We start from the raw sequence: 21,209 nt of genomic DNA, 5'->3' as shown, positions 1-21,209 counted from the left end.
ATCCAGGTAAAATTTGACAGGCCATCCCCAAAAAGAAGAAAAAAAGGTTCATGTTGTCTTTAAACAGAGAAGGCCGCTCTGCGTCTGTGCAAGATGCAAATCATTGTCAAATACCCAAAATAATGGAACTGTGTTATTGTTATCGGATACGAATGAACAAGAAAAAGAGACTGATATACAAATGGGACAAAGGGATTTATAATTATAATAGATATTCCTCCCACTCTGGACCTATATAGCTGGACTCTGTTCATTGTTCAGCGATTAGACAGTCGCTCATAAAAAAAACCCAAGGAAGTTGTTATCAATCATGAAAAAAAAAACGAACATTAAGCTATCAATACTAAAATCACATGACAAGAAATTGCTTTTGTACTTTGATCTCATACGTCACCTGGTATTACGAGAGCTACTGCATGCATGTACAGTAAATAAAAAAGAGGATATTTGCAACACACTACAGTTAGATTCATTTACTGCATACATTCATGGCTACTTGATTTATTCAGTCATATTTTATATCATCACCTGAATAAAAGGATATTTCCGTGATATTTATGGTTCCATGATGTCCGGGACATCAAGAATAATATCACTGAGTATTGCTGTCGTGGTTTTCATCTTCATTGACGGTAAATTTTCTCAATACAATTACTTTTGTCGACGAATCTTCAATATTAGATTCAAGAATATGGACCTATTATGCCCTGTGTATAATTGTTCTCATGTGACACATCGTGTGTGTGTGTATGTATACATATATTGTTTTAATATTTCCACTTACGTTCTTTGATTTCCCATGTCATTCAATCGGAAATGTGAAAATGACTATCATTTTAATTCACCATATTCACTCTATATCTCCAGATATAAGTAATTTTATTTTGAGCAAATACCTTCGCTGTTACTGCCATGCTGTAGCTATACAACGGCTATGATAATTTTGAACTGTGTAGAATATTCACCATTAAAGTCTAATCAGTGAATATCATAATATGAAAATGTGTTAAGATATGACATTGTAGGCCTATGTTTTATTTCACGACTCCCGATACTAAAGTCTTATAATTGGTTTCCTTTTTAAGACCCCCATTTCAGGGATTCGTGATCGAGGAACACCCCTGGCCAAAATTTAATTCAAGTGCCCCCTCCCCTCCCCCGGGGCATGCACGTACTTATCATCATGGCATGTGATGTTTTTTGAGGATGTATACGGGGATATATCCCATTTAATGAATAGATTTCACTTGATTATAATAAGTTGTGTTTAATAGCTCCGTGATATAATAAATTGTAATTAACAACGTGTCTCAAAATATAGATTCACTTATATTACCCAAGTTCCATTTCACATTTTAGACAAGATTGGACTCATATTCTAGATGGAGGTGGGGGAGGGGCGGGTGTAGGCAGTCTCAGTTTTATAATGGGAGATCACCTACATTGTCAAGTAGCAGGGGCGTAGACAACGGGGGGGATGAGGGGGATGCATCCCCCCCACCTCACAAGGTGGGGGGGATGGCATGTACAATCATCCCCCCCAGGTTTTGGGGAATGATATTTGGTTACTTAATAAGTCATAATGATGATAATAATAGTAATAATAATAATGATAATAATAATAATAATAATAATTATGATGATGATAATAATAATCCTCATCATTATTGTAATTGTGTTTATTGTTATTAGCCGTTATGGTTCCGATTTCTTCACAAACTTACAAAGCAGAATTGTTACTCCATGGATCATAGTGATACTGTTTATGTTTTTTGTATCTGTATGTTAATGAGCCGCCAGCCAATATCCATCTATGGATACTATGCCTGTTTCTTTGAGGTAAAAAAAAAGCATAGTATGTACGTATTCATCAGGGGCGGATCCAGCTTTTTATAAAGGGGGGGGGGTTGGGGTGGTATGCGAGGGAGCGTAGCGACCGAGTCCAAGCGAGCGAGGGGGGAGGGTGTGGGAGGGGGGTGTCCCCCTCCCATAGTAGGGAAAATTTTTGAAAATCTGTGTGTGAAAATGGCGTTTTCTTGCATCTAAAACACCACTCTTTTTGGTATAGAGGTCGTTGCCAAATTAACCCCCATGAAAATTTGTAAAATTAAGTTGCATTTTCCTGCAATGTAAGGCCAGTTAACAACACAGATACAAAGAATTGGGTACCTTGGAATAAGCACTGTTAGCCTAATACTTTTATTATGAACAGCTTGTCACTGATACTCACTGGCAAATCTCAGTCAAATATGATGGACTGGCAGAAGAGACGCCTTGGATGTTTCTGTACAAATCCCTGAACTATTTTGCTGGAACTTTCATTCCCAAATATTTATTTTTCATCCCCAAAGACTTCAACAATCCCCCAATTTTTTTTTTTTTTTTAATGTGGGGATTTTGGGGATGAGAATCGGCAACGCTGGCCTAGCTTGTCACTTCGGCGGTGGCCCGTGTCCTCAAAAAAGCTGATGGGGGGGGGGGGGGCAAGGGACTCTGTGACATTTGTTCGCCCAACCCCCCCCCCAAAAAAAAAAAAATAGAAATAGAATAAAATAAAATTATAAGTTTTAAAAAAAAGATAAGATTTAAAAAAATGGTCCCCGGATTTTTTTTTTTTTGGGGGGGTTACAACCCCCCCAACCCCCCCTCTAGATCCGCTTCTGTTCATTATGCTTTATAATGAACAGACATATTGTTATTTGTTTGTTGTTTATGTGTTCTATTCACAAATGGCCACAGAGGCTGTTTTCATTCATAACCACATACCCATATCAAGACAACAAAGACTATACCTGCGTGTACACAGTTGACATTGGTTTTTTTTCTGAAGAGGAGTAACAGCAAAATTCACAGAGATAAATAAATACGTAGTGTGGTTCAATATGCAATACTATGTGTCAGTCCATTCTGTATTCGTATGCCACGGTGTGTAGATCTTGTCGATGTATGTCTGTCCATTCAAGGCGTAGTAAGTGTGTGGTGCACGCACGTACCGTGTGTGTGTGTGTGTGTGTGAGGGTGTGTGTGTGTGCGTGCGCGCTTGTGTGTGCTATTTTACCTCATTAAGTATGCATCAGATTGCACGATTTCAAGTTCAAAATTGCAAAAGCTCCCTACCGTGGGAGGGGGGACACCCCAAAGGGAAAAGAGGTAGAAAAAAATGCGTGGATCATAAATTTATGAGCACTCCGGATAGCGTTATATATTTGCCCTGTTATTCAATTAAGAGATTGAAAAACAAAATGATGTCTTATCCTTCTCATTGCTCTGAACCTGGATCCAGGGGTCATTCCAAAAGGAAAAATGGAACACACAAAGAAAAAAGGAGACAAAACAAATGAAGAGGACTAAAATAAAAGCAATAATAACAAGACAAAGATGAAGAGTATAGAAGATGATGAAGAAGATGTTTGTAAACATATATTGCGATAGGCATTCACTATAGCTGCTCTTGTATTATGGCATAATAATTTGGGCTTGGAGCATAGAAATGGACATCAACCTTCAGAAATGGTCACTTTCCAGATTCGCTTAAACAGGCAAATGTCAATCCTCTTTTGAAAAAACCTGGACTAGATCCTGAGGTGCTGAAAAACTACAGGCCGATAGCTAAACTGAAGTTCATTGGTAAGATAATTGAGCGAGCATGTGCTAAGCAGGTTCATGCTTATCTCTCATCCAATGATCTGTATAGTATCCCTAAATTAGACCACAAAAGAGCCAATCTGGAATAAAATTATTGGAAATGGTTTTTTGACTGATTTGAGTAGGTATGGGTGTCAACATTTACCAAAAAAAAGTTAGGAGGAATACGGGTTGGGGAAAGTGCTTTTTTTCAAGGTCAAAGGTCAATGACCTTTTTGTATATACTGTATAATGGTATATCTGAGATGGAAAGGCGCAGGTTGGTGATAATGGTGTCAAAATGCACAAATTCTTACCAGAATATCAAATAGAATAGAATTAATTACCTAGAATGCACATTTACCTATAAAATTCAAGGTCAAAGCCTTTCAAAAGGTCAATCACCTTTTTACATTATATACCATACCGTATAATGGTATATCTGAGATGATAAGGTACATGATGGTGATCATGGTTTAAAAATGTACAGATTCTTACAAGAAGATCAAATAAAATAAACTTAAGTACCTAGAATGCACATTCACCAATAAAATTCAAGGTCAAAGCTTTTCAAAGGTCAATGACCTATTTACATTATATACCATACTGTATAATGGTATCTCTGAGCTGAAAAAGCACAGGTTGGTGATCATGGTGTCAAAATGCACAGATTCTTACCAGAAGATCAAATAGAATAAAATTAAGTACCTAGAATTCACATTCACGCGTAAAATCTAAGGCCAAAAGTCAATGTCCTTTTATACTACATGTATATATACCATATTATATAATTGTATCTCTAAGATAAAACGGCACAGGTTGGTGTTCTTGGTGTCAAAACACGCATATTCTTACAGGAAGATAAAATAAAATTAAGCATCGAGAATGCACATTCACCCATAAAATTCAAGGACAAAGGTCAATGTCCTTTTTAACATTAGATAATAATAATGGTATCTCTGAGATAAAACACCGCAGGTTGGTGATCTTGGTGCCAAAAAGCAAAGACTTGTACAAGACAATTAAACATCACTAAAATAAGTATAAAGAATAAACTTTCACCCTTAAAATCCTAGATCAGAGGAAATATATAATCTATATGACATAAAAATAACCCAAAAAAAAACATGAAAACATGGAGGTTTCATAATTTCGGTCTGAAATAATGAAGGCCATGGAGAATGTATTTAGGGGTCAGATGTCAATGAGCCCTTTCCAAAATATCAGTGGAAATTAAGTAAAAAAATGTTGATAACCAAATAACACTTTTTCATATACTGCGATGCATTGCCAAAAGCACTGAAAAAATAAATAAAATCAAGTATATAATTTGAAATGATTTTTATTTTAAGTAGCAGCATTTAATGCATCATTATATCTAAATCAAGGTTGTCATGTCTTTTCTCTGCAGCGATAGGCCACTCACCTCAATGCTACAATAAATACTATAAACTATTAGCTTAATCTTTTGAAAATGGATAGGATAGGCCTAACTCTCATGTCACAGCTAGCATCATCTGAGAGCATTTCCAAACAGCAGAGGGATGATGATGATGATGAAATGAAGGCCATCATTAGAGCTGCAGCTTCTGTCATACATGTAGTAAATTACATATATATCAACTTCAACAAAGGTGAATTCCCGTATTATTATTAATTACCTTTCATCAGTTCGTTGCGAACTGCCAGAATCTCTTGTGATGCTAATGCTGCAGGAGAAAACTTCATATCTGCTCTCTGCCATACGTCACCCATGATGCTATTTCTACTAGGTATCAGTTTGTACAAGGATCATGTTTTTGGTCCAGAACAACTGATTGCTATCATGCACAAATTAGGCATATAACAATGAAATTCAAAAGGAGATAATAGCTTACAAGTACACATCCATCGACCTAACAAAAGTCCTACAGCACCACTTCCAGTTCTTGAGAATCAAGCTGTGCAACATATCAGTCATAATATAGATCCTGGTCTGATATCCCTTGACAGAACGTAAGGCTTTCATTGAATGGGCCAGATAAAAGTCTTGAAAATGTCAGAAGGTTTTCAAGAGTTCAATTACTCTTTGCTGAAGTTGAGACACTTAACTTCATCTATGACAAATTAGCAGCAGCTCTAATGATTGCCTTATTTTAATTCTTCGTCATTGTCCCTGGCTATATGAAAATGTTATCGGATGATGCTTGCCCTAAGAGTTAGGCCTATCCTTTCCATTTACAGATTAAGTTATAGTTTTATAGTATTGATTGTAGCATTTGAGGTTAGTGACCTATTGCTACAGAGAAATTAGTACCTTGATTTAGATTTATAAAATGCATATCTAAATGCTACTACTTTAGGTAACTTCACCATTGTCACCGCCATTTAAAATTGTATCACACATGATTTTTTTTAACACTTTTGTCAATCCATTACAGTATATTATAAGAAAAAGTGCTATTTTATCCAATTTTACCTCGAACTTGTGATTGACATCATAATTGGTCAAGGATTCAACTATTAAATTTGTGTTCTTTTTCCACGCAGGTCAGTCTTTTTTCCATCAGAATCACTATACCTACATGCCACAATCACGTTATATCGACCTATTTACTTAAATTCCCTGACGTTATTGACATAGTTGATTGACCTTTAACTCCTAAATATATTTCCATGGCCATTTTTTATCCTTATTTCAGAATGAAATTATTTAATAGACTTCCATGTTTTCATTACAAATAGTTATCTTTCTTTCTATTATTTACAAATAAAATGTGAATATAATGGATTAATTTTTTTTTTGGGGGGGGGAATCATGCATGGATATATAAATATTTATCAACTTTTGACCTTTGACTTTGGATATTGGATTATTCTGTATGATTATTTTGAGTCTTTTTTATCTTCTTGCAAAAATTGCTTTTTGACATCAAAATCACCAACATGCAGCGTTTTATCTCAGAGATACCTTTATATGATATATAGCATATGTAAAAAGGTTATTGACCTTTGACCTTGAACTTTATGGATTAATATGCATTCTAGGTGATTAACTTTATCTTATTTGACCTTCCTGTAAGAATCTTGGCATTTTGATACAACGATCACCAACCTGTGCCGTTTCATCTCAGAGATACTATTATACAGTACGATACATTATATAAAAAAAGGTCATTGACCTTTGAAAGGCTTTGACCTTGAATTTATTGTTTAATGTCCATTCTGGGTACTTAATTCTATTTTATTTGATCTTCCTGTAAGAACCTCTGCATTTTGACACCAAGATCACCAACCTGCACCTTTTCATCTCAGAGATACCATTATACCGTATATGGTATACAATGTAAAAAAAAGGTCATTGAGCTTTGAAAGGCTTTGACCTTGAATTTCATTGGTGAATGAGCATTGTAGGTAATGGATTTGATTACATTTGATCTTTCTGTAAGAACCTCTGCATTTTGACACCAAGATCACCAACCTGCACCTTTTCATCTCAGAGATACCAGTATACCGTATATGGTATATAATGTAAAAAAGGTCATTGAACTTTGAAAGGCTTTGACCTTGAATTTCATTGGTGAATGAGCATTGTAGGTACTTGATTTTATTTTATTTGATCTTCTTGTAAGAATCTGTGCATTTTGACACCATGATCACCAACCTGTAATATTTTATCTGGGAGATACCATGATACAGTATATTTAAAAAGGTCATTGACCTTTGACCTTGAAAAAAAGCACTTTCCCCAACCCGTATTCCTCCTAACTTTTTTTTGGTAAATGTTGACACCCATACCTACTCAAATCAGTCAAAAAACCATTTCCAATAATTTTATTCCAGTTGGTTACTAATTACGGGATACTAGTATGGCAAAACGCAATCAGCTTATAGAAAGGACCATAGTGTTGAAACGGCTATGCTTCGTATCTACAACGACCTCCTACTAATGGCTGATAAGGGCAAGGAAGCACTTCTTGTGTTGCTTGATTACTCTTCTGCTTTTGACTGTATTAATCATGATGTTTTACTATCTTGTTTGTCCTCCAGATATGGTTTTTCAGGTCTAGCATTGAATTGGTTCAACTCATATATTAGAAATCGTTCTCAGAGTGTAGTAATTGATTGTGTGTCATCTGCACCAGTTTCGTTGTCAGATGGTGTACCTCAGGGTTCTGTAATGGGACCGTTGTGTTATATAATGTATACTGCTTCTCTAGAATCCATTATTGAGGAGCAAGGTATAAATAGAATTGTATATGCAGATGATACCCAGTTATATATGATGTTCTCAGATAGGGACCGTAGTTCAATTATCCCTAGGATAGAGTCGTGTTTAGATGGAATTATGAAATGGTCAATTACGAATAGTTTGAAGTTGAATTCTGAGAAAACTGAGATCTTGCACATATCGTCTCGTCACAGGAACTCATATGATGTCTCGACTCTGAATGTTGCTGGTTCTATCATTCAGCCAGTCTCCAAGGCACGGGATCTAGGGGTAATTGTCGAGAATGAACTAGGAATGAAGTCCCATGTTAACAATATTTGTAGGGCTGCTGCAATTGGGTTACACAAAATTGGGAAAATGAGAAAATATCTTGATAGGAAAACAACAGAAAAGTTAGTACATGCCTTCATCTTAAGTCACTTAGATAATAATAATAGTTTACTATTCGGAATACAGGAATCGCTTCTTGATAAATTACAACACATCCAAAATTCTGCTGCAAGACTTATAACTCGAAAAGGAAAATTTGAACACATCACCCCTATCTTATCTGACCTTCACTGGCTACCCATTCGATCAAGGATCAAATATAAACTTATCATATTAACATTCAAATGTATTCATGGTATTGCCCCTGCTTATCTTCAAGAACTTGTCCAGATTCATAAACCCAAGCGTAATCTCCGTTCTGGCTCACAAAATCTTCTCTCTGTAATTACTGTCAATACCAAATCATATGGGGATCGGGCTTTCCAGAAAGCTGCACCAGCACTATGGAATTCTCTACCACTGACATTAAGAAATATTACCCAGCTTGAGAAATTCAAAGTTCAATTAAAAACCCACCTCTTTCAGAATGTTTGATTTAGTCAATCGCGCATAGAGACCTGTAGGTGTTATGCGTTTTTAAGAAATGTACTATTATTATTATTTATTTATGGCTTTGAGTGAAAAAAAGTGAAAAATATCCCTTTTATCAATTTCCCTGGAATTCAATAAATGAGCTGTTTTTGTAATGCCCAGAAATTTTGCATCTGACTTCTTCATTTGCGAAACAGCCATAACCAAATTCCTGATATAGTAATAACATGATGGATATTCCTTTATATATCTTTATCAGGTACTCAAGGAGACTCATGCCCATATGACTATGGGTTTTCTTTTTGCCCAAGACCATATGACCCGTATGAATGGTCAACATGTTGTCGTATCAACGGAATTCCACAATGCTGTAACCCAACTATTCTTGCGTAAGGACCATTACTCCTTTCTTTTCAAGTAAATCTCTCTTCTTCTTTTTTGTTGGCAAAGTAGCCACTTGGCATTTTTACATTTTACAAATTTTCGTTGTGCCTCTCAGAGGGGGGGGGGGGGGGGGGGGGGGCACGGGCCGGCTTTGCCCCCCCCCCCCCCCCGGATCCGCCAGGTCGTACAGCATATTTTAAACATCTGTTCGGCTCATTGTATTTTAAAGATAGATTTAAGAAAGGGTCTCTTGGGACAAACTTACATTCCCTGATTTTAGTGACTTAAAAAAAATCAAACAAAGAGCACATTGAATCTTTCAATTTCGAAATGGATGAGTCATTTTGGGGGCACAGTTCAATCCTTTTACTCCCTCACTGAATAAATTCTAACTTGTTTTGATGATTTTACCTTTACTTGCCAATGAAGGAAAAGTCCTGTAAGGCCATGGGCCCCATCACAAAATTAACTCTCTGCAAAACCAAGTAATCATTGCCTGTGTCATTTCCTGTATAATAGTTTTTTTCACTCGGGAAAGGGGGAGGGGAAGCAAAAAAAAAAAGTAAAATAATTTTATACTGGTGAATGAACATATTTAAAGGGTGCATATTAAAATTGAAAATGACGGATCTAATGCACACTTTTGGTTGGATGTTTATACATATTTTGAATGGGAAAAAGCTTTATGGGAAACATTAAGGGAGGAGGGCACCTCGCCCGTTGATGAGTCCACTTCATTCATCATCAATCATGTCAAACAAGCTATCAAACCTTCTTGGAATAGGCCTCTGCAAAAAGTGAAAGACAGATCAAGAAACATATTTCAGTGGCGCATCTGAGTCATGTTTTTCTTTTAAGTATCAATTGACATAATATCATCTTCCTTCGTGTCCTTTCTGTTTGTAGGACCTGGGCGATTGGTGTGCTTGTAACGACTTGCTTCCTCATCTCATTCGTGTTTATTCTGATGGTCTGTGCTTGCTGTCCTTGTTGTTGGCTAGCGAGCCGCCGCCGCCACTCCCGCTATGTTGTGGTGTCTAACGAGACTCCGGTTGCCTACCCTTCTTCTACGACCAGGACCACATACGTGTACAACTCTTACCCTGCCCAGCCCAATTACAACAGCACTGGATACGGTCAACCTACAGCACCACCCATGGGAGCCAATTCTTCTACCACAACCACTTACATTAAACAGTAATCCCAATCGGTGATAGTGGTTTGGTGTATCAAATTTCTAGTGAAAAATCAACCAAAGATAACACTCCTTTCTTCATTTCATTGGAATTGATGGACATTTTTTTGTTTTATAAGTTCTCAGGTGGTACAATAAGGGATTTTATTCATCCAATCTGAACCTTTGGTATACAGATGCCCAATAATGTGACTATTAATCTAACATTCCTATCCTGAGGAGAGTGACCATTATGACACTATTTATTCACTGATTCTTTTCTCCATAAACAAGATTTAGCATCCTCTCTCTGTCATGCTGCTCACATATCAAAAATCTGTACAAAGATTGCATCCTGAAATTTCTTGTCCCATTCCATATCTGAAAAATTTAATAGAAAATAATTTTTTTTCATGTAATTCTATCTGGAACTGAATTTTTAAAATTTAGATATTTTTATTGTAAATTTAACCAGTGAATCATTTTTCGATGTACCCTTTCATTGATCTTTTATACTTGCTTTTAGTAAGTCTTTTGGTTGCTTTCAAAAAAAATTTCATTGTGATGAATAATAAACAAAGTTAACTTATTTTGAGAAATTGCTCATCAAATATGTTTTATTAATCAATTCTTATTACTGAATGTGTTGATGTTCACATGCATATGTACATGTAACCAGTGTGTGGATTATCAAACTGTTTAAAATTTACAAAGACTTTCAATATAAGACAAACATCTGAAAGAAATTAATAATATTTTAAAATATTGAGGAATGGAAGATCTCCATTTCAAAGAGTAAAAATCTAGCATGATATCTATATAGAATTTCATATTAAAAAAAAAAAGTTTGAAGTAAAGTTCTGCATGTTTTTATTAGTTCATCTACAAAACTGAATTCTACTTTGCATGCAATTTAGAAAAAAAGTTACAGTATAAATTTTCTACTACTGTATTTTACATTCAGCAAGATTTTAACAAATTACTGCAAGCCTTGCATGTTGTAATTGATCATGTATTGATCATTGGTATTGACCATTGTAACAAAGAACTTCCAAAGTTAAGCACAGTCAGCAGAGTTGGTCCACTCTTGAAAAATAATGCATAACCAAAATATACACACCATCAACTAGGTTTGATCATGCAGAAAAAACTACTTTTTATATGAGAAAGCATTTTTGTATTGTGAGAAGGTGACAGATTTTTTCATACATGGTCAAAATTTGATAACAACGAAATAGTAGCAATTTTAGATTTAAAAATGAGTGGTTGATTTGACCGTGTCCATGACATGATGGACATGTGCATAAATGATAACCTGTGTATTCTAAGTGTGTTAATTGAAAAGCAAGCTTCATGTACAGTAGAGTAGGAGCCTTGGATCACATTAGAGAACTTGCAAGCCAGTTGGGAGGGGGGGGGGCAATCTGCTTGAAAACAAAGTCATGCAGATATGATCTCTAAATTTCTCAAATCATATTAACATTAGATCAGGACTTGTTCCTATTCACAGAGCTCTCTGTTTTGTACAGACATATTATGATATGCATGATTACTATTAGTTGCATATTTGTTGAGGCATACCTGTACAAGCCTCCAATCATGATTAACGTTATGTATCCTGAAATATTTTTTACATCTATGCTAAATATTTCATTTCTTTATTCTAAATATGTCAGAGCTTTTTACCAATATCTTTTTTCCTCAGTACTACATAGTTTTAGAATATATCTGTAACATTAATATGACTGTGCAAATATAATTAGTCTGTAGTGTGTGCACACTGTTTGCATATAATTTTAAAGTAGTAATGTATTTTTGCAATGTGTATATATAGACTGAATGACTGAAATTCATAATTTTGTACTTTAATAAGAATACTAAATAAACTAAACTAATGTAAATGAATGCTTGAGAAGACATGTATTGTGTACATTGTCATCTAGTCCTTGACTTGTGTGGGGGTAGTTACAAGTTTGTGAAAGAATCACAGATTCTTACTAATTGGAATCATATGCATCATATGTTCCCTTTTAATTCTTAAACATGGCTCAATCATAGAGAATGTCAGCTATAAGTATAGGAGCTTTCAACATCTAAAAATAAATTCCTACATCATATAGGCCTATACTGTATGTAGATGACAGACAGATCACATCTGCATTTGATATATAGCATATAGAACTGTTAGTTTTTCTTTATAACTAATGTTTTCATGCTGATATGAACATGATGGGGATAATTAATCCCAAACAGAACTTTCCAACAGCATATAAATGTACAGGTAGTTTTGTAACAGTACAAACATTTTAACTCTATTGATTGACTCTGAATAAGTTGACCATCAATCGGAGCTAGTTTTCAGACCAGAATATTAAAAACATGTTCATCTAATCTCTTCTCATAGAGTCAAATTTCGTAAATGTCAGAAATTTCTGGGATCCCAAGAGATTATCAATAAGCAAGTCACCTGTGCTCAAACACAAATTATTACAAGCTAGTCATATTGTAGAATAATAGTAAAGATACACTATAACATTTATTAGGAAATATGCATATTTCATTAAATATAATATTGTTTTCAACAAAATTTGTTTCAAAGACTAAAATTGCATACATGTATAATGCAAATAAATCAGAGGAACTTAATATCCACTTTTTTAGATTGGTTTCAACATTTTCATGAGGTGGGGTACTAGGAATTTAACACAGAACAGATATAAAAGATTATCTACAATTTCCACATGAATAACGTTGCTTATTAGCATGTAAATATTTGGTTTGTGAGAATTACTGGTCATAACTAGGATATTCACTTGCAATAAGATTTTTTTTTGGCATCCTAAAAAATAATGAACCTTTAGAGTTAACTGTGTAAATAAAAAAAAAACAATGCAAATTTATGCCACGCAAAAACAATTAATTAGGAGAAGTCGTAGCAAAAGTTAAGATCTTGACATTTTCTGGGTAAAAAGACCCAGAATATAACAATATCTATGATGGACACCAAGCGTAAATTGCACTCATTGCACTATCCATTATAAACAATTCAGATATTTTTCACAGATAAATTCAATTTTTCTCTGTTGTAAAAATGAAAACATTTTAAACTTCATTCAAACACACCATTCAGAACGATGTTCGCCAGCAATACATTCAAAACAGGCAATCTACAAACCATGATTCACCGTGTCATTTACATTACAAAAACCCCAAAGATTAGGTCAAATTTTACAAATTGAGAAAAAAATGTATTCAATTTGTCATCATGTGATGAAAAGTATAGCAACTAAGATGAAATTAACTAAGAAAACCATTTCGAAAAGACATAACATGCTAACAGCAGGGTATCATTCAAGAAGGAAACAAGAAAAGAAAAATAAACAAGGAAACTTAAACCCTAAAGCTTAAAAATCCTGAAGTCATAAACTTTGAGTGAAAAAAAGTAAAAAATATCCCTTTTATCAATTTCCCTGGAATTCAATAAATGAGCTGTTTTTGTAATGCCCAGAAATTTTGCATCTGACTTCTTCATTTGCGAAACAGCCATAACCAAATTCCTGATATAGTAATAACATGATGGATATTCCTTTATATATCTTTATCAGGTACTCAAGGAGACTCATGCCCATATGACTATGGGTTTTCTGTTTGCCCAAGACCATATGACCCGTATGAATGGTCAACATGTTGTCGTATCAACGGAATTCCACAATGCTGTAACCCAACTATTCTTGCGTAAGGACCATTACTCCTTTCTTTTCAAGTAAATCTCTCTTCTTTTTTTTTGTTGGCAAAGTAGCCACTTGGCATTTTTACATTTTACAAATTTTCGTTGTGCCTCTCAGAGGGGGGGGGGCACGGGCCGGCTTTGCCCCCCCACCCCCCCCCGGATCCGCCAGTGGTACAGCATATTTTAAACATCTAATTAAAGAGCAATGTTTTGGAGAGCTTCAAATCAAAATTACCCAAACTTTTAATAGAATACAACACAAATAGTTTCTTTGCACTGACATTCATCACAAACAAATAATTTGTGAGTTATTTTGATGCACAAAATTATATTGCCATAGTTTTAAAATTTATATGAGACAAGATCAACAAAGTACCAGCAAATCTTTGAATTTTCTCGGTAAGAAGTACTGATCATATTACAGCTTCATATATTTTTCTTCAAACCCCTTTTATCTACCTAAAAATTTTGGCAGGCCAAAATCTACTCTTCACTGGTTTTTCATAACACCAAGTTTAAGGCTGGCCAGTAGCTTCTATCATTCATGTAAAATCATGAAGCTAGGCTGACCAAAACTCTTGTCACATGCAAGCATGTGTCCTTGTGATTTAGGCCGACCAAAATACATGTTTACCTTTCCCATCTAGAATTAGGTCGGCCCTGGTATGACCTGAACCACTTCTTTGCCATGCTAAAATATTGTTTTTGAAGGCAAAAAGGCTTTAGATGAGAGAGAGAAAGAGTATTACCTCCCCTGTCTCTTATTTTATTCATATCAGTCCAAAAATATATATATAATACAAAAAGAATATCCAGGCAATATAAGATCATTGGTAAACTCTCTATTCATAATTGTCTACAAAATCATTTTAATGCTTTAGTCATACCTTTGTGTATTTGTTGGCTTTTTACTGATGCATAATGCTTAAAGGCAGGTATACTAAGAGACATCCAGTAATGTGTCGCAAAATGTGCTAAATATGAACAAAAGTACAGAGGCTCGTGATGGTTGCTTAATAGTACAAACATATTTTCAAACAATTGCAACAAAGTGCAAAGTAAGATTTCATCTTTGTAGAGCACAAGTTGCTGCATGAATGATTCAAAATCTGTGCTGGGCTTTTTTTCTGATAATGATTTTATCTTTGATCTTATTGTTTACTTCTAGTCATCATAAATGATGTGCACCATTTGTGTGCTGGTCCATGGACAAATACAGGGGCCATGGAACCGGGGGGGGGGGGGGGCTTCAGCCCCCCCACTTTTTTCTAAAACTGTTTACAAAAACGTAAAAATTACCATATGATTGTGATTTTTAGCATGGTCAGACCCCCCACTTTTGGCTCAGCCCCCCCCCCCACTTTGAAAACTGTTCCGCGGCCCCTGAAATAAAGATCAGATCAAATGATTTTCAGAATACTAGCCCTTGCTGGGATTGGCTGCTAACAGAAAGTGCACCAATAAGCAGAAGTGTATAGGCCAATATACACAAAAGTGTGACCAAGTCATATTGACCAATACCCATTTGTGTATCATGAATTTCACCTTTATTTGGGGTACAGTGACCTTAATTATACATACTGTTCATGTTATTGTAATACCTATATGTCACACCAGAAACTGTGTTGCATTCATTTCCTCCTAATGGCAATATGAGTAGATCTCACTTTCAATATTTTCTTTAAGATCTTAATAATGCTGGATAAGGCAAATACAGACAGATTCTTGAGAACAAAATAATTTGAAACTATGATGAAAAAGAACCTAAACTTTGAGTATACACAAAATGGAGAGTCTAAATATCAAATGAAAAGAAAATTGTTTACCAATTTGTTTACAAATCTATTTATTTGGAATACACCATGACCTTCGAGTTAGAGCTTCTCCATTAGTCTTAATTGATTTGCCAATTCAGTCATCAACATATTTTGTGTATTCTATTGCAGTCAAGAATCTCGACACGTACAGTCTACACACTTTACCATTTGAATAATGCCCTTATTTCAAAATTCACTCACTAACATCCAATCAATTTTCAGTATCTTGAAGAAGAAAAAAAGAAAACCATGTATGCATTATGAAATTTGTAGTTTTAGACAAGTATATTGGTCAAAGTTTTTTGTCAAAACTAAGAACATATGCCATAAAGTTTACAATTCACAACCAATTCATGCGACACTATTTATACCATAGATTGCCTTTTAATGATGAAGCATGCATGTATAAAACAAACCAGGAAAGGCTGTATTTCCTGATTTGTGATCCCATGGTGACAGATCTTAAACCAGTTTGTGGAAACCAGATTAATGTGCAATGAGAATGCTTGTATTGGGAAAAACTTTAAGCAGTCATGGAAACCAGTTTGGAAATCTACATCGTGATGTAGGTTTCAAGACCCCTTTGCAATCGACCTATGCTCATTGACCTAATAGTAGTTGATTGTCAAATGAAAAGGTGTTGTGGGAAATCATTACTAACCACAGCATACCAAAGCTGTTCAAATATCTTTGCATCATTATTTCTAAAAGTGGAAAAGTACTTAAGAAAGAAAGCAAGAAAGATTCACCTGTCTCATGGTAGAGTAAGCAGACATACATAGCCATTAACAAAATGTACTGTTCAGTGGGGTATTACTCTCAAAAGTCTAAATGTATATAAATGAATTAAAATGGAACGATGTCATGTCTATTTATTGTGCTTTCTCTTTTATTTTTTCCATCACTCGTCGCTTTCTGAAAATTATCAAAAATTAACCCACATTCAACTTTTCCAATTACTTTTGGTTCAATTTTTTGTTCTGATAGTGCTTTAGTGAAGTATGTAGAATTTCAGAAAAAGAATGTGTGAATTGTGGAATATACAATTTACAATGCCCTACTCAATAAATATATATCATGATGTTGTAAATCATATAAGACCCCCGACTGTGGTAAAAATTCTTATTTCCCTAGTCTTTGATGCAGGCTAATTGGAGAGATCACTATGGCAATATTTATCATGTTAATTACTTTAAGCATTTTTTACAAAATCAATGTATCAACCAAATATGGCTCAATCAGTTGAACACCCTTCTCATGAACGGCTTCTCAGTATTGGTCCAATTTAAGATTGCTTTGTTACCTGTGAAACATCGTTTGTATGATATAAGCTTTTAGACCGTTTTTCATTGATGGTTATCTTTTTTTTAAACATTTCAACAAGTGTCATGACAATATTCTTATGAAAAAGGGTAATAGTATCAGGTAGTCTGTTTTCATATCACAGATTGACCAAGACTTCAGAATTCTTTTTGAAAAATCTACAGATACCCTCTTTGATAAATGGCCAAATATTTCAGTGAGAGTTCCTAAGTATAAAGAAAGCAGTGAAAAAAGACCCTCAACATTCAAGTATAATTATTGGTCTTTATCTTCCACATGACATTTCACTGACTTATCATATACCATCAAACCTATTCAGAAATGGCTGGATATGATGTTAATGTAATGAGACATCTTATTGTGGTAAATATATTTATGAAAGAGATATTAACTACTGTAAAATTCTATTTTTTTGGGGGGGGTGTAGTGGATGATTGTGAATATTGTGTTGCTTGTACAAGATTGAAATAAAATGAAATACAGAGTCTGGTCATTTGGAGGATAATTCAGAATAAATCCTGTCAAAGATTGTCTCTAATGTTTATCATCAAACAGACCCTGAAAAATGGTGCAAGTACCAAGTAATGCAAAGTTTTGTCATTTAGAGGATAATGCAGAACAAATCCTGTCAGAGATTGTCTCTGGAACTTCTCCTCAAACAAACCCTTAGAGAATGGACCAAGTACCAATACAGAGTCTGGTCATTTCAAAGATGCTATTGGAATGGAGTCTTTAATTGAGAGTACTTTGGATTGCGAGTCTAGTGATGGGTAGGAACGAAGCCTGAAAGAGTGTCAAGGTTCTAATGCAGAACAAATAATGTCAGAGATTGTCTCTGGAACTTCTCCTCAAACAAACCCTAAAAGAATATGACCCAAGTATCAAGTACATGTAATACAAAGTCTGGTCATTTGGAGGATAATGCAGAACAAATCCTGTCAAAGATTGTTTCTGGAACTTATCATCCTTGATCCTGAAAGAATGGACAGAGTACCACCTAATTCCGAATCTGGCCATTTGGAGGATGCTATTAGAATGGAGTTTTCCATGAAGAGTAATATGGATTGCAAGTCTAGTGATGGATCAGGAAGAAGCCCCACAAAATGCTCAGCTTCTACTGTAGAACCAGGCCTGTTTGATATTGTATCTGGAACTTCTCATCAAACAAACCATGGAAGACTTGAGAAAGTACCAAGTGATCGGTCTGGGGACTTTGAGGATTATAGTGAAACAGAGTCTGCACGGAACAGTGATCCAGATTTCAGGCTTGGGATGATTTTGATGTGTCTGACAGTACTGATTCAGAAAACAGTAAAGTAGTAACATCACCTGTAGTAGAAGCATCAACATTTCAAGCAGAAGCATCACCATCTCGAGCACCTTTATTTTTTCAAATGGATGCAGCAGCAACATCTGAAACCAAAACATCCTACAAAGAGCCATACAGAATGTGTATATTCTGCAATAAACTAAGATCCAAACTTTCCCAGCATATCAAAGAAAAACACAGCAACGAAGAACGCGTTCAAAGAGCACTACAACTGCCGAAGAAAGAACGGGGTTTAGAATTTGACAGGATGAAAAAACAAGGCATCAAGCAAGCAAAAAAAAAACAAACCCAAATACACAAGAGAAAGGACATCAAAGCTTAAAGAAGATAATTCTGCACTAGTGATGAGTAGCATGTGCAATGGTTTCTATTCTAGGCGGTATATCAAACGCCACACAAAGAGATGCATAACCAATTCAGGAAGAGCTGTGCATGGAGTTGCCATCCCCACATCTCTGCTCAAACATGATGATCTATTACAAAATGACAAGGAATGTGCATCAGACATTCTTTCCAGATTTCGCCAAAACATCCCATGCAGCATATTGTGTAGAAGTGATCCTACAATAATGAAGATTGGCCAGAGGATGTGGCGTAAAAAAAAAAGAAAAAGCAACACAAGAAAGCTGAGGTGAGGAAGGCTGTTATGTCAGATATGCAAAGACTTGCAAATCTGTATATTGAAGTAAAGAAAGGATTCTGGCGTCAGTAGACACCTGCAATGTAACAATAGAAACCCGAGTTATGATGGGTAAGATTGAATAAAAGATACATGATGTTAAGATTTTCAGAAGACAAATTTCAAATAAACGAATTTTTATGTATTACATTGTCAGAATACCAGAATTGAGAAAACCAAAACGGAACCAGCAGGCATTGGACGGAATCCAGTATTCTGTCCAATTCGACTCAGCCCTAATAGATATTATATGCATTCAAGCATTGTACAATGATTGAAGGTGTTATTTGGAGACCAGAATTTACGTCATGTATTTTCATCTGTCAGGAATTGTGAAATTGGCATGAAAATGCAAATGATTGTTGCAAATTCAGACATTCATCAAGTGGAGTTAGCTCCAAGGAAAAGTGTGATCTTGCCGTATTTGGGTATGTTCTTCATGGAAGACTGCACAAACTTTCAGTGCAGCTAACAAGTCTTTTATTGATGCTATTACACACGTACCTGTATAAGACATTAATTTGCGATATTTGTACTAATTTTTTTATGAAGGAGTTTTTAGCTTTCAGTGCACCAGGGATTTTTTTTTTTTTGGGGGGGGGCTACACTTGGAGGCCAACTACCCAGACTTTCTACATTGTATTACAGTTTATATCGGACTATACAAAAATTTCAGGGGCTCATTGCCCAGAGCCTCCATTTATTTTTTTCCCTGCAAAGCATAGTGGATTGGCAAACTTGAGACATACTGCATTCCTTTGTTTAATGAGACCAAGCTTGTTCATATATTGTGAAATTAGCGCAAAAAACAATTTCCAGTGCTTTAGTGGGACCAAGCTATTCATTTTAAGGTGTGATATTGAGTGAAATTTTAACAGAGCATTTTGTGTTTCTCTCACCACACTCTTTTGAATAAGCAAAATTGGTACCAATATGTGGTTATGACTTTTGAGTGGATTGTCAAGCTCATGATTTAATTTCGATGTTTTGTATATTTTCGTTTCAGCTGGAGACTCATAAAGTTTGGACCAGGGGTTCTCAATAGGTGGCGCGCGCGCCACTTGTGGCGCACCGAGCCTTGCGGAGTGGCGCTTGGGAGCCGGTATAAAAAATAAAGGAAAAATAAGGGAGAAAAAATGTATCTACCAGTAACCTGGCAATAAGGTTTTGGTGATCATTTTAATACAAAAAGAAAACAAAAACTCTTTACTTGACACTTAATTGCTAATTGATTTCCTCAAATTTTGTCCAATTTAGCACTCGATAACCCCTATTATGGAGGATCGATGGTGTTCTCCTTTTTATTTATTCTACGCTGTACAAAGTTTTTGTGCCGCACAAGTGATTTGAAAACCCCGTTTGTAGGATTTCTATTTCAACGGCGAGAAATTTTGCATTTCCAGAGTATACGTTTTGGTTAAGAGTTAAACATCAAATGATATGATATTCAAAGAACATCCTGATCATAAAAGATTATGAATTTGGGACATAACAAGCAGAAACTTTGTTTCTGAAGCCGATTAAAATCCGATGTTGTAAAAGTGAAATAAATGTATGCTCAGATGCATTGTCTGCCGTGATTGCCTGCATGCACTCTTGCTTAACATGAACTAAATGAATGATACTGCACGTGAGTTATATAGAGAGAGGGGCAGTTGGGGCGTTAGTGCAGTGCAACGCCTAATTTTCAGCCCTTGCAAAATCGGGGAACGTAGCTTCAACCACTGGCGTACAGATGGGGGTGGCGATTGGGGGGCCCCAAGTGTTTCATGGCCAAGAAAAAAAAGGAGAAAGGGAAAGAAAAGGAAAGGGAAAGAGTGGAATATTGTATTATTTTCTTAATATTATTTCAAAATATAGATATTTGTATTGCAAAGTTCAATATTTTTGCTTCAGCTGCCATATCTAGCCCCCTCATTTTTTTTTACTCATTACGCCACTTGCTTCAGCCAATATATCTGGGGCAGAACAGTCTGAACTAGTGGTATCATTGGTATGTTGTAAAAAAGTCACTGGTCATTTTTCTTTTAATATTGATATTGTGTAGTTTGTTGGCATTTGTATTTCTTCTGTTGAT

General features: G+C 35.4%; 1 protein-coding gene across 1 annotated transcript; it reads left to right on the top strand.

Moving 5' to 3' along the window:
- Window positions 1-399: 399 nt before the first annotated feature.
- Window positions 400-12,154, top strand: LOC129256265 (uncharacterized). Its single transcript, XM_054894514.2, has 3 exons — window positions 400-632; window positions 8,955-9,084; window positions 9,986-12,154. Exons 1-3 carry the CDS (start codon window positions 566-568, stop codon window positions 10,278-10,280), a joined length of 492 nt encoding a protein of 163 aa, XP_054750489.2. The 5' UTR covers window positions 400-565; the 3' UTR covers window positions 10,281-12,154.
- Window positions 12,155-21,209: the final 9,055 nt, after the last annotated feature.

Source organism: Lytechinus pictus, chromosome 3, assembly GCF_037042905.1.
Source record: "Lytechinus pictus isolate F3 Inbred chromosome 3, Lp3.0, whole genome shotgun sequence".
In the NCBI taxonomy this organism is placed as follows: Eukaryota; Metazoa; Echinodermata; class Echinoidea; order Temnopleuroida; family Toxopneustidae; genus Lytechinus; species Lytechinus pictus.
The sequence above is the reverse complement of the archived record's forward strand: the minus strand, read 5'-3'. Positions and strand labels throughout refer to the sequence as shown.